This window comes from Ctenopharyngodon idella, chromosome 6, assembly GCF_019924925.1.
Source record: "Ctenopharyngodon idella isolate HZGC_01 chromosome 6, HZGC01, whole genome shotgun sequence".
Taxonomy (NCBI): Eukaryota; Metazoa; Chordata; class Actinopteri; order Cypriniformes; family Xenocyprididae; genus Ctenopharyngodon; species Ctenopharyngodon idella.
In genome coordinates this window covers 20,058,330-20,070,388 of record NC_067225.1, presented here as the reverse complement: position 1 = coordinate 20,070,388, position 12,059 = coordinate 20,058,330, and the positions used below count along the sequence as shown (strand labels likewise).

The following is a 12,059-nucleotide window of genomic DNA, read 5'->3' as shown; positions in this document are numbered from 1 at the left end:
AAAAAAAACTTGAATACAGCTTAATATATATAACTGAGTTAAAAACATTTATTACTGTTAAATATTCCACTAAAAATGATTAAAAAATGTTGCCTAGGGACTCTAATTGGTTTGATTTTGTTTTTTGTTTTGTTTCATTTTCTAAATGAACCACCCAAAAAACCTGATTCAGTGGTATTAATTGGACATTTCAGTGTTACATGAGATAGAGGACAGTTTACAAGAGTTTGTACTCCCTCAATCTTGGCAATGAAACCATCTACGCAATACAAAAAAAGATGTAGCATATGGTTTCACTACACTGCTAGTCACTGGAAGAGGTAGCTTATTATTTTGAAAACATCCAGACGTTTTGAATGGGGAACATGAGATAACCCATTCCCATTTTTTTCACAGATATAATTACTGAATGAAATGATTTATTTATATATCAAGAAATCAAACATCTTGTTTAGTCTCTTTTGCTGCATCCAAAATCACATACTGTCTAATAATTACTACATTTGGTCCGAAATTTACTTTTTTTAACAGTGACCTAACAGCGTTGCTTCACTGCTATTCACAACTCATTCTCCCTTGGCTTCATGGGATAGTAAAGCGCTACCCCAGAACCTTGACGGTAGTAGTAGGTCATCTGGGTACTTTTCACATACTATGATTTTGGACATACTACTCTTTTGTCGTAGTGTTTTGTTGCATACTATATAATATGGAAATAGGCATATTTGGAGGCAGCGTTTATCTTTGTACTAACTTTGCCAGAAATCTCTTATGAGTGATTTTTCAAAAAAAAAAAAAAAAATGCTGCTGAAAGCCATTAAGAGCTGATGTCCATTAATTACAGCTAAGTACTTTCACCCTGGGGCTAATGCTAGCACATTCCCTTAGCTCCCGGAAGGGGTGCCCAGTGGTGGGCCTGGCTGTTGTCTTGCTAAAGAGGGCTAACCGGAGGAGAGGACTACCTTTCAGCTGCATCAGAGGCTTTGTTCTGCTCTGGTGTTTGTTGTGCTAATGGGAAAGGTCCTTGTATTACAGCGTCCGTGGCCAGCGCTCACCCTGGTTCATTGCCCAGTCTCCAGCCTGTCTACGCCTGGTCTATACCGGGCCATCTGGGTCCCTGGAGCCTGATCAGGGTTATCACATTACAGCTCGGTTTCCTGAGACAGGACGGTGGGGTAGGTGGTGTAGGATTTGGGGATGGCTTGGTTCCTGTTCCCTGTAGTGCATTCAGGTGGAGTCTTGCTGATCCTTTTATATGAATCAGGTGACACCTGAGAAGGTGAAACGACCATGTTCCTCTACCATGGATCTTCTCCATCTCTCTCTCTCTCTTTCTCATTTAGATTTACTCTCCTGTCTGAGGTGGGTGTTTGCTCAAGGGTTGTGACAGTAGAGGAAACATCTAGCCAAGACAAACTTCAGCATTTGGGCTGGGCTCAGTGCCCACCTCCAAACACAAGAGTTTATGGAGGGAATCATCAGCCTGGGCTTTTCCCTCACATTCTCCCTATCATTAAAGAGCTTTATTGTCTCTGACCCAGCTAGCTTCACATTTTCCATTCACATCCAAGTGCCGACATAATTGTGCTAATAATTCATTAAGGTCGACAGGCAGTGTTCGAACCCAGGAAGATCAGGCAACTCTGTAACGCCACAGACAGCTGTTCATTTTATTTAATTCTATGAAGGGGAACTTTCAATTATATAGTGACAGAGTAATTATGACCTCATTATGTATTAGAGTTGAAGACTTTCTGATGTCAATAGTGCCTTTGTGTCACTTTGGTTAGAAAACATCTGCAAAGAACATCTATCTCTCTGTCTATCTATCTATCTATCCATCCATCCATCCATCCATCCATCCATCCATAATATGAAACTATATAATTGTATTTTATGGGATATAGTACTTGGGATACAGCTTAGTTTACTGCATTATTCAAGAATATAATAGCAGAAAATATGATGAGTAATCATCATTAATCCTTGTCTTATCTCCTTAATCCTTGAATAAGGAGAAATTTTTGTGTTCTCTCTATGCTTGCTGAGAGATCTTGTACATTCATATTTTTGCCTTTTATTTAATATCTATTATTTAACATGACTTCCATCAATAACAGGAACCACATAAAAAGTTTCAAAAAAAATTCAGGTTTGGGACACAAATCATACAATCATATTTGATTCCGTGGTTGTATACTTCAGTTTGCATGGTTGTAAATTCAATTGTAGTTATTTTTCCCATATGCACAAAACCAGATCATTGGCACCTGTCTGAGGTCAGGTCTCCCCTTGAATAAGGAGAAATTTTAGTGTTCTCTCTATGCTTGCTGAGAGATCTTGTACATTCATATTTTTGCCTTTTATTTAATATCTATTATTTAGTATATTTTCCATATTGTCTTATCTATTTTATGTAAAATAGAGAAGAATTGTGAGAATCAGCATCTGTATTTATCTTCGAAATTGTGTGCAATAACTGGAGAGAAAGAATATAAGCCAGAAACTAGACTGAAACCTGCAACCTTTATGTGCTTTCAGATGCATGTACTTATTGTATACTGTACCAGAGGCTTTCCTGTTCCTCCATGCTTGATTTTTCAGGTGTACTGCTTTCCTTTAAGGTCATAATTAACAAATGTTCCCAATTAAAGTTGCCTTTGTTGTTTGGCAACATTAGAAAGGTAATCTCCAAATTACACTGCAATTTCCCTAATATTTCAGGGTTAGCTAATGATGGGTAGCTTGCAGATGTGGACTGCAGTAAAACTACATTTAATCTTTTTTGTTATATTCAGCTGACCTGTGTCGCACCAGTTGAAATGTATTATAAATGGGGCTGTCATTTAAAAAAAGATTCAAATTAATTGTATGGACATACTGATTAGATTAGCCCCCAGATTAAAATAATTGCAATACGTTATTGTGGCAGATGAGTAATTAGTTGAATAGACATTACAAGTGGTTTTAGGAGTTTGTTTGTGTGTGTATGTGTTTGGTGATATAGTGTTTGTCATGTTAAAAATGATGATTATACCACTGAAATATGACACTTGTAAAATATATTTAGATGATCCTAATTTGAGGCCGCACTTGGATCACTCATAGATGAAAGTGACAGGTCATGCCATAATGAGTAATGGTCAGAATGTAATGAGCAGATGAAGTGACCTGTCATAGATACATCACTAATGAGTGTAATTTGCAGTTGTAGTCAATTTCATCATGGAGGGGCATTAAACCACCTGCCCCTGCAGCTGCTGGTTTCTACTCAAGCAACGTTAGCATGTGGTGGTTTGTGTGTGTGTGTGTGTGTGTGTGTGTGTGTGTGTGTGTGTGTGTGTGTGTGTGTACCATATCACACAAGACAGTTCATTGGCACTAACAGGTGTGTGTGTATATCAGCAGCTCATTAAAATGACATGTTTTCTAACACCAGGCCTATTTAACATTAAATTAACACCCAGTTAACGTAATAACACCTCTGTGTTCACACTTTGACACTTGTCTATCTCTTTTTACACCCTTTCACTCTCTAGCTGTGAGATTTGTGTATTTATTTCACACCACCACTAGAGCCCTGTTTAAAAAAAAAAAAAAAAAACCTAGGGAACTCTGCCTACATGTGTGTCTGCCTTCTAAGACAGCGTCCTATCCATCATGGAACCTCATAAGTGACCGATTTGGAACACTCTACACAGGCAGCAAGTTTAGCAGACAGAGATTGATGATAGCATGTTGTTAAGATTCAGATTCAAGTGAATTTTTCGACATTGTCTTTACAAGTCTTTACATTGCCAAAGCATTGGTACATTAAATAATTAATTAAATTTGTAAGATTAAATAACTATTAAAGGGTTAGTTCACCCAAAAATGAAAATAATGTCATTTATTACTCACACTCATGCCGTTCCACACCCGTAAGACTTTCGTTCATCTTCGGGATGCAAATTAAGATATTTTTGTTGAAATCCGATGGCTCAGTGAGGCCTGCATAGCCAGCAATGACATTTCCTCTCTCAAGATCCATTAATGTATTAAAAACATATTTAAATCAGTTCATGTGAGTACAGTGGTTCAATAATAATATTATAAAGCGACGAGAATATTTTTGGTGCACCAAAAAAACAAAATAACGACTTATATAGTGATGGCTGATTTCAAAACACTGCTTCAGGAAGCTTCGGAGCGTTATGAATCAGCGTGTCGAATCATGATTCAGATCGCGTGTCAAACCGCAAAAACTGCTGAAATCACGTGACTTTGGCGCTCCGAACTGCTGATTCGACACGCTGATTCATAACACTCCGAAGCTTCCTGAAGCAGTGTTTTGAAATCGGCCATCACTATATAAGTCGTTATTTTGTTTTTTTGGCACACCAAAAATATTCTTGTTGCTTTATAATATTAATGTTGAACCACTGTACTCACATGAACTGATTTAAATATGTTTTTAGTACATTAATGGATCTTGAGAGGGGAAATGTCATTGCTGGCTATGCAGGCCTCACTGAGCCATCGGATTTAATCAAAAATATCTTAATTTGCATTCTGAAGATTAACGAAGGTCTTACGGGTGTGGAACGGCATGAAGGTGAGTAATAAATGACATTTTTTTTCATTTTTGGGTGAACTAACCCTTTAAGTAATCGACTGTGTAATTATGCTGAACATAAATATTTTTAATTATGCTTTTTTTTATCAATATGTTTTGGTATTAAATGAATTATGTTTATTTGTCATTTTTATTTAATGTAATTTAATTCATTTATTTTTTCACTGAGCTTGTCATCATGCATTCTGGGATTGCCTTCTCCTAGACATGTCTACTTTTTGGAACAGGCATCGTTGATATACCCATGATGCCATAAAATGCTGCTTTCATAGGTAGTTCACTCGAAACAGAGTAGTATAGTATATATTTTTAGTTGTGTAATGTTTTAGAATGATTATTCCTGAATAGAAGCACACCTTTCTGTTACTGCCATTAAAGGTAGGGTAGGGAATTTCAGAGCAGCTAGCAATAGCAAGCTAGCTTTAAAAGCATGAGATCCCACCCTCCCTTCAGAGCGCTCTCCAAAGCCACACCTCCTTCAAAACACATGACTGCACACAACAGAGTTTGCAAAGCGTCACGAGACGAGAGACTCATGTCTCAAAGCACATAACATACAATACAATTGTAATGAATGTAAACAATTTACAGAGCTCTTGCTTGTACCACCTGACTGCTGCAGATTCATTTCGGTGTTGATAGTGTTGACACTGAAATGCATAAATCCGAGTCTGAGGACAAGAACAGCTCTGGGTAACACCGGGTATGGCGTCTGTGTGAGCAGTGTGCGCGGAGGTATGTAAATATATATGTTGATGGACCGAATGCAGTGATTGGATGGACATTTTTTGGTCCTGAGACTTCCACAGAAGATATATGTACATGTTTAATATTTAGACCACTTCTATTATTGATTGCTATCAGGATGTGAATAGAGTTTCAATCAGTATAACAAAAAGTGTTTATAAAACAAATTGCTTACCCTACTTTTAATGAAACTAGGTGGAATGAGATGTCCACAAAAAGTGGCCCCCCTCCCTCACTGTAGTTCCAGCAGAGCTCTGAGCCTGTCAGTACACTGGAGATTTATCCTCCGATGTGAGCCCAGTCAGCAGGGAGTCTGTGTAATCCATTACCACAGCTCTACTTTACATAGAGATGCACTCAAGCACAGTCGCAAATGCACACAGTGTGAGCATGTGTTTGCTTTGGTAGTCATTGTTGACTGAAGTCTTTGTCTTCAAGGTTGTAAGAGTGTATGTGCACTGTTTTAGAGTTTACTTGAGCTTATGCTGTCAGTCATTCCAAACTGCTTTTTGAAGCAAGTCAGTCAGTTTACTCAGCAGCCATCTTGGAAAATGATTTTCTGGTCAAGTACAGCTTTTATCTACATGAATGAGGAAAAACTTAATCTAACTAAAATAGTTTCATAAATGTAGCTTTAGCTCAAATCAGGCTAAAGAAAATGTTTCAGATTGTTTCAGAACAAGTGTCATTTAGTTAGGATTATTGTGAAGATTTAGCGATGACTGGTAAGGTAATTGGCGCTTTTCACGGAAAAGTGGGAGCACATTGTTTGTTAGTCGTTTCAATTGGCAGCCATCTTGGTAATGTAAGGGAGTTATTTTCTACCTTTGTGAAAAAGAAGTGCACTTAATTGTATTGAATGTGCGATTGTAGTGTATTGCAAATCTAAAAAAAAAAATGTAAAACTGTAATTGGAGATAATATAATATTAATGAAATGAAAGGCCACTTAAGTGCACTTAAAGAGAGTACACTTTCGTGACTGTTTTTAACACACTTTGGTAACACTTTATTTCAATAGTCCACTTTAGATATTCTGCTAACTATAAGTAAACTTGTAACTACATGTCAACTACCAGTCATTGGAGTATTAGTAGACTGTCTACTTTATTTCTGTTTTGATGGTCCAATAACCCTAGCTTTGCAAGTGCATGTCAACTTATTCTACTAACCCTAACAGTCTACTAATAATGTAATAAGAATAAAGACTAGATTAGGCGATGCCTTTAACAATAAGCTGATTGCCTTTTTTAATGGAAAGGTATTTTCCTGCAGCCACCCTGTTGAGTGATTTGATTTCTCCCATTCATTTTTTTAACCATTTATTTAGTCTTTCCACTTTTTATACTGTCTCTGATCAAGCACAGGCACAGAAGGGAGAGAAATGAACTAATGCCATACATTCCTGGAGCACCTTGCACCTCTGTTCGGACTCATGTACTGCCCCAGTCCATTGTTTATTGTGTTCTGTAGTAAAATGATGAAAATATCCCTGGTCTGACTCAAAGGGGGCCATTGTAAGATGAGCATTACTAACTCTGAACCTGTCAACACTTGCCCATATTGTGCTGCTACACTATAATAAAATGTCCTTTGTACAGTAACAAGTCTGTAATCTTCATATATTAGAGGCAGGTTTACCTGCACGCTCCTGAACACACACAGAGAACTAATAGCAACACGACCGTCTCTTTAATTTCACATTCTTGTTGTATGTTTTATCATTGCTCTCACAAAAGTGAATACTGAACTGAAACTGGATTTATATTTAAAAAAATGGCTAGCGACATTTAGAATTGTTTCAAATGTTTTGTCAGTTAACCTAAAAACTGTACTTTATGTCTTAAAATCTAAATTGAATAAGAGGTAATGTACATTTCAACAAAATAAACCCACAGAGTGAACCCAAAGCAGAGGGGTCTTGACTTAATATCCTGAAGAGGTTTATTTTGCAATAATGACTGGCTCACTGTACATTATCAGGTTTATTACATGGCTACTTGCTAAATAAATAAATGGACAAGAAATATTGATTTAAAATGAAATTATTTTAATAAGTGAGAAGAAAAAGAGCTTTCTATGTAGGAAAATTTTGCTGACTGTGTCAAATACACAGTTTAACAGCCATAATACAAAAATATCTGACCACACAGTGCCGCAATTGATCGATAACTGTCAATAACTGGTTGAGCCATGCAATGACTGGTTATAATCCAATCAGTGTAATTTAATATGACTGAATCAACCTGACTGAGTTATACAGATTAAGGTTATTTATTTATTTAATCCTAGTAGTGTGTGTATATGTTTACAGTTATTAGTTTTATCAGTATACTTACTTATGTACTTTATAGTAGATGTATAATATATGAGCCAGACACTGCATCTATTCCACTGACCATGGTATTACAATATTATTTATTTTAAATATGTTGATGCATCAGTTTGAATACAATAGTACATGAATACAGTATCCAAGTGACTTGTATAAAGTACCAAAGTACCATGTATAACCATCTGTTACCTTTTCTGTACCACCACAATCTGAAATGTGCCTCTCCTTGACTTTCTCTCATGGCTTTGTATCTACAGGGGCAGAGATTTCTTCAGACCCAAATGTGGTGGCCGCCTCCAGTTGGAACATGTCCAGAGGAGCTGAAAGAGGTGAGTTTTAGCCCAGCTCTTCTAGGCCACTCAGGGACACCATTAGGTCTACAGTAATGTGACAGATCTGCAGAGATTGCTGGATGTTTTGTCTGGAGATGAATGTTAGTTTTGATTGCCAAAGCAGACAGCATTACTAGCAGGAACATGTGAGCTCTTGGATGGCAACATTTTGAAAGAAGCTTGTTATGTGTCTTAAGTCATCCTAATTCTTCAGTCTGGTACAGTGCACACTAATTTGGGGGTTTCCGTGCTCATGGTAAACCTAGATCTGTTGTGTCAGTGCTATTGTTTTAGGTGCAAGTTGGAACAAAGGTCAGGAGAATTCAAGCAAGAGCAAATTTTCTATAAGATCGCTAAATTTCAGTGCCATCATACAACTCCATTTAGTTTCTCTCCTTTTTTCTCTCTATGGGAAATACAAATACTTACCAACAAATACTTAATTATAGCACTCCGCCCCAATTCTACCATTCCAAGACCCTTTTCTGTCGTTCTTTTATTTGTCATATAGTTTAAGCGTTTTTCCTGTCTTGAACCCAACTCAGTAGTAATTAAACTAATAAGAGAATTGGAGTCATTATGTCCGCTATGTGATTTCTCCAAATGGTCCTAATTGTTTTGGGATTAATATTTAAATCTCAGTCGGATTTGTTGTCTGGCGTTTGAATACAGATGTCAACACAAGAACTTTCTTTTGACCAGCAGCTGACTTTAGGTCAGAAAACAGAAAGGTTTTAAAGAAACAAAAGATCTTACAGTAATTCCTGTCTGCTAGATATATGATGTATCCTTTTTGCATATGGGTATTTGTTCAACTATGAAGTAAACACACTTTTCACATTCTTACTAGTTTATTTAATTTGTCTACTAAAATGCACATATATAATCAGAATTATTGCCACCCTTGGTAAATATGATCAAAGATGGCTGTACAAATAAATCTGCATTGTTTATCCTTTTGATCTTTCATTAAAAAAATCACAAAAATCGAACCTTTCATTGAAGTAAAACAATTGAAAGTGGGGGGAAACTTTTATATTGGTATAAATATTTCAAAGCGCAGGAAAACTTTTTTTTTGTTTGTTTGTTTTAGTATTCCTTTCAGATTTTATCTAAAGGGTTCAATAATCTTCCATTTTTTTTAAAAATTACTATTTTATATGTCAGACATCCATTTCCCACACACTTCCCTCCACTAACTATCAGCACAGTAAATAAAGAAGCCTACTGTCCACATACATCCACGCTGCCAACAAAAGTTGCCATTGTCTTGATTCTGCTAACTTTCAAATTGCTTCTTCAAATCATCTGTCGAAGTTTGATAAATAAACAACTGAATTACATGTGCGTGTGGGTCTGTGTGCGGTTGGCTGAAATTCATAACCAGTCACCGCATGCTTACATCACTAAAAGGAAGTGGAAGTGTCCAAAAGATTAGGCTTGTCAGTCAGATGCATTATGGGTCAGAACTGATCCCCCTGTGGTTGTATTTTTCATTCAAATCCATTTTTGGAGAACCATATTTGTATATTGTTATAAGAGAGCTGATGTTTGGATGGAGGAAATTAAGATGAAGGGATAAAGAAGAGATCCACCAGGGGAAGGAAGGTTACTTTCCCTCCAGCCAGCCTCAGACCAGACATGTCTGGAATGAGAGCAAGAGGGCGGTAAAAAGAGAGTAGGGAAAGAGAAGGGAGGAGGTGCGAATGGACAAGAGGAAGGATAAAAAAGAAGAAGATAGGGAGTGGGGTAATGGTTGGATGGTGTGTATATTAGTCACTTCACTTGTCACCCAGACCTCAGGTTTCTCACTGTGGTTTCAAATATAGAGATTGTGATCATAAGAAATGACTAAGGCCTCAAAAATCTGCATGATTAATATATTTTGTGGTGTGAATTTGCAGTGACTTGCCTTTGCAAAGCTGTCTAATGTCTTTCGAGCTTTTTGATCCTAGAGACCTCCAAATATGATGATGTGGTACTAAAAAGCTATATATTTTCAGTCCCATTTATGCAAAATTGATACAAAAATAGTAATAAGAATAATATTATAAAGACAGATTGTTGTTTACAAAATTAACATAATTGGCTTTTATATTAATAGTGTTGTAAACATTATTGCAAAATTAAATTATTAAATTAAAATATGAATTATTATTGTAAAATATTGCTAAATGGGCATAATTGACTCTTATATTATTCTTTTTATAAAACCAAAAGATTTGTTGCTGTAAAAACTAGGGTTGTCAATGTCAATATAATAAGTTAATAAATAATAATATTCAGTTACATTTAATCTCATGATAATGACAGTTTTTAGAAAGCAATATACCTGTTCATCTGAAATATATGAAATCAAGTATGTATTTTAGATAAAGTGCAGTGTCAATACTGTATTTTAGATGAGGTCGAGTATAGGGTCACTTTAATGTTTTCAAAAAAATTTCAAAAAGCAATATCGAGGATCACCTAAGTCCAGTTCCTGAAAAAGCCAGCTTTTCCCCAGGTCCATTCTACATATTCCTGTTAATGTTGTGGTCAACAAAATCCTGCTCAAATCTGCCACCACATTGCTGGTAACCCTAGATGCAGTTTTCTGAACACTGCTGTCAGGTATAGTTCAAACAGTGCTGGAGTTTCTGAAAGGTGAATGGTAGTCAGTGGAATCCAACCCCCACCGCAGCAGGACTAATATTGTGGATGTACCTGCACAGCTGTGGGCCCTGCGGCTGCTTACCCTGCCTGTAACCCTGGGGGGCCACACTCATGGCTCCTACTCAATATATTTTTATTAATTTTCTCATCAAAGTCACATTCCTTGCATTGCACCACAGTCTGACCTCCTGTGAGAAGATGCTACTGAATTTGAAGAGAAAGAGAAGGGGTTACTGTTACTATTACAACCGCTATAAATTCAGACTTAAGTGAACTAATGTGGCATGACATCTCCACAAAAAGTTTGTATTTTACAGTTTGACCATTAAGATTTATCATATCATACATCATAGATTCACAGACAATTTTCACTGCTTCGCAGATTTGTAGTGCATAACAGAACAACTTTTTAGGTGGCCTTGGCTTTGAAAATATTTTTTATTCTTCTTAGGCATTGAAGAAAATTCTTGAGTAATGAGTTATATGCCTTGAACTGAAACTGCACCAATATTAATATTAACAATTTAACATTACAACATTTGATTTAGAGCAAAAAAAAAAAAAAATACAACAGTACAATATGAAAGCTATTGACTATTGATATTCATTGATCAAAATGTAATATTATACCTTTCTTTAAATATTTATATATTATCACCTAAAATCGATTTCTCTATGGAAAAAGTAGTGGGATTTTTTTCTTCTGGAACCCCACTTCTGCACTGTAGTTAGTTAGTTAGTTAGCAGTAATTAAGTTCACTCCACAATGCCCTAGTGTAGTAGTGACTCTTTTTAAGTATTGACAGATTGTTGGACTCTATGTATGATATGCTCACAGTAAATCCGCGCTGAGTGAGAGGAAAAGTTTACTTTCACTCTTTGCTTCTTGGCTACACAAGTAGGGCTTGTCAGGATGCCATCAAGAGCCTGTCAGAGCTTGTCTGCCAAACCGTTCATATGACTCCACAGGAAGTCCTAGGGAACTCTACAGAGGTTAAAATTATTTGTATGGAACAACTTTGACTGTCTGTTTTACGCCAATATGATCTCATTAGTATTCATTGCCATTTATATGCCAAGTATGCAATTTTATTTTAACAATATGAATGTATTATCAGCATCTAAAACCACACATTACTAATACTAATAAGATCACATTGTTTTCACAAGCACCTACACGTACCATTGCATATCCGTTATAACCCCAATTCTGGATTGGGTCCTTTACCACAAAGTGTTTCAACACTCCATCTGTGAAATTTTCCCATAGATTTGAAGTGTTACTACATAAGTTCCCCTCTATGGCCTTACTCAGACCAGAATGGGTCAGATCTGCTGAGCTCACTACAAGTGCTTTTATTTCCCTCCCAGCACCC

The 12,059-nt window shown here is 36.5% G+C and overlaps 1 protein-coding gene across 1 annotated transcript in view; it reads left to right on the top strand.

Moving 5' to 3' along the window:
- ror1 (receptor tyrosine kinase-like orphan receptor 1) overlaps positions 1-12,059 on the top strand; it is a 122,851-nt gene that overhangs the window by 83,090 nt on the left and 27,702 nt on the right. The window contains exon 2 of the mRNA XM_051896302.1: positions 7,954-8,025. Coding sequence (XP_051752262.1) covers positions 7,954-8,025 — 72 coding nt within the window. The remainder of the gene's footprint in view (positions 1-7,953; positions 8,026-12,059) is intronic.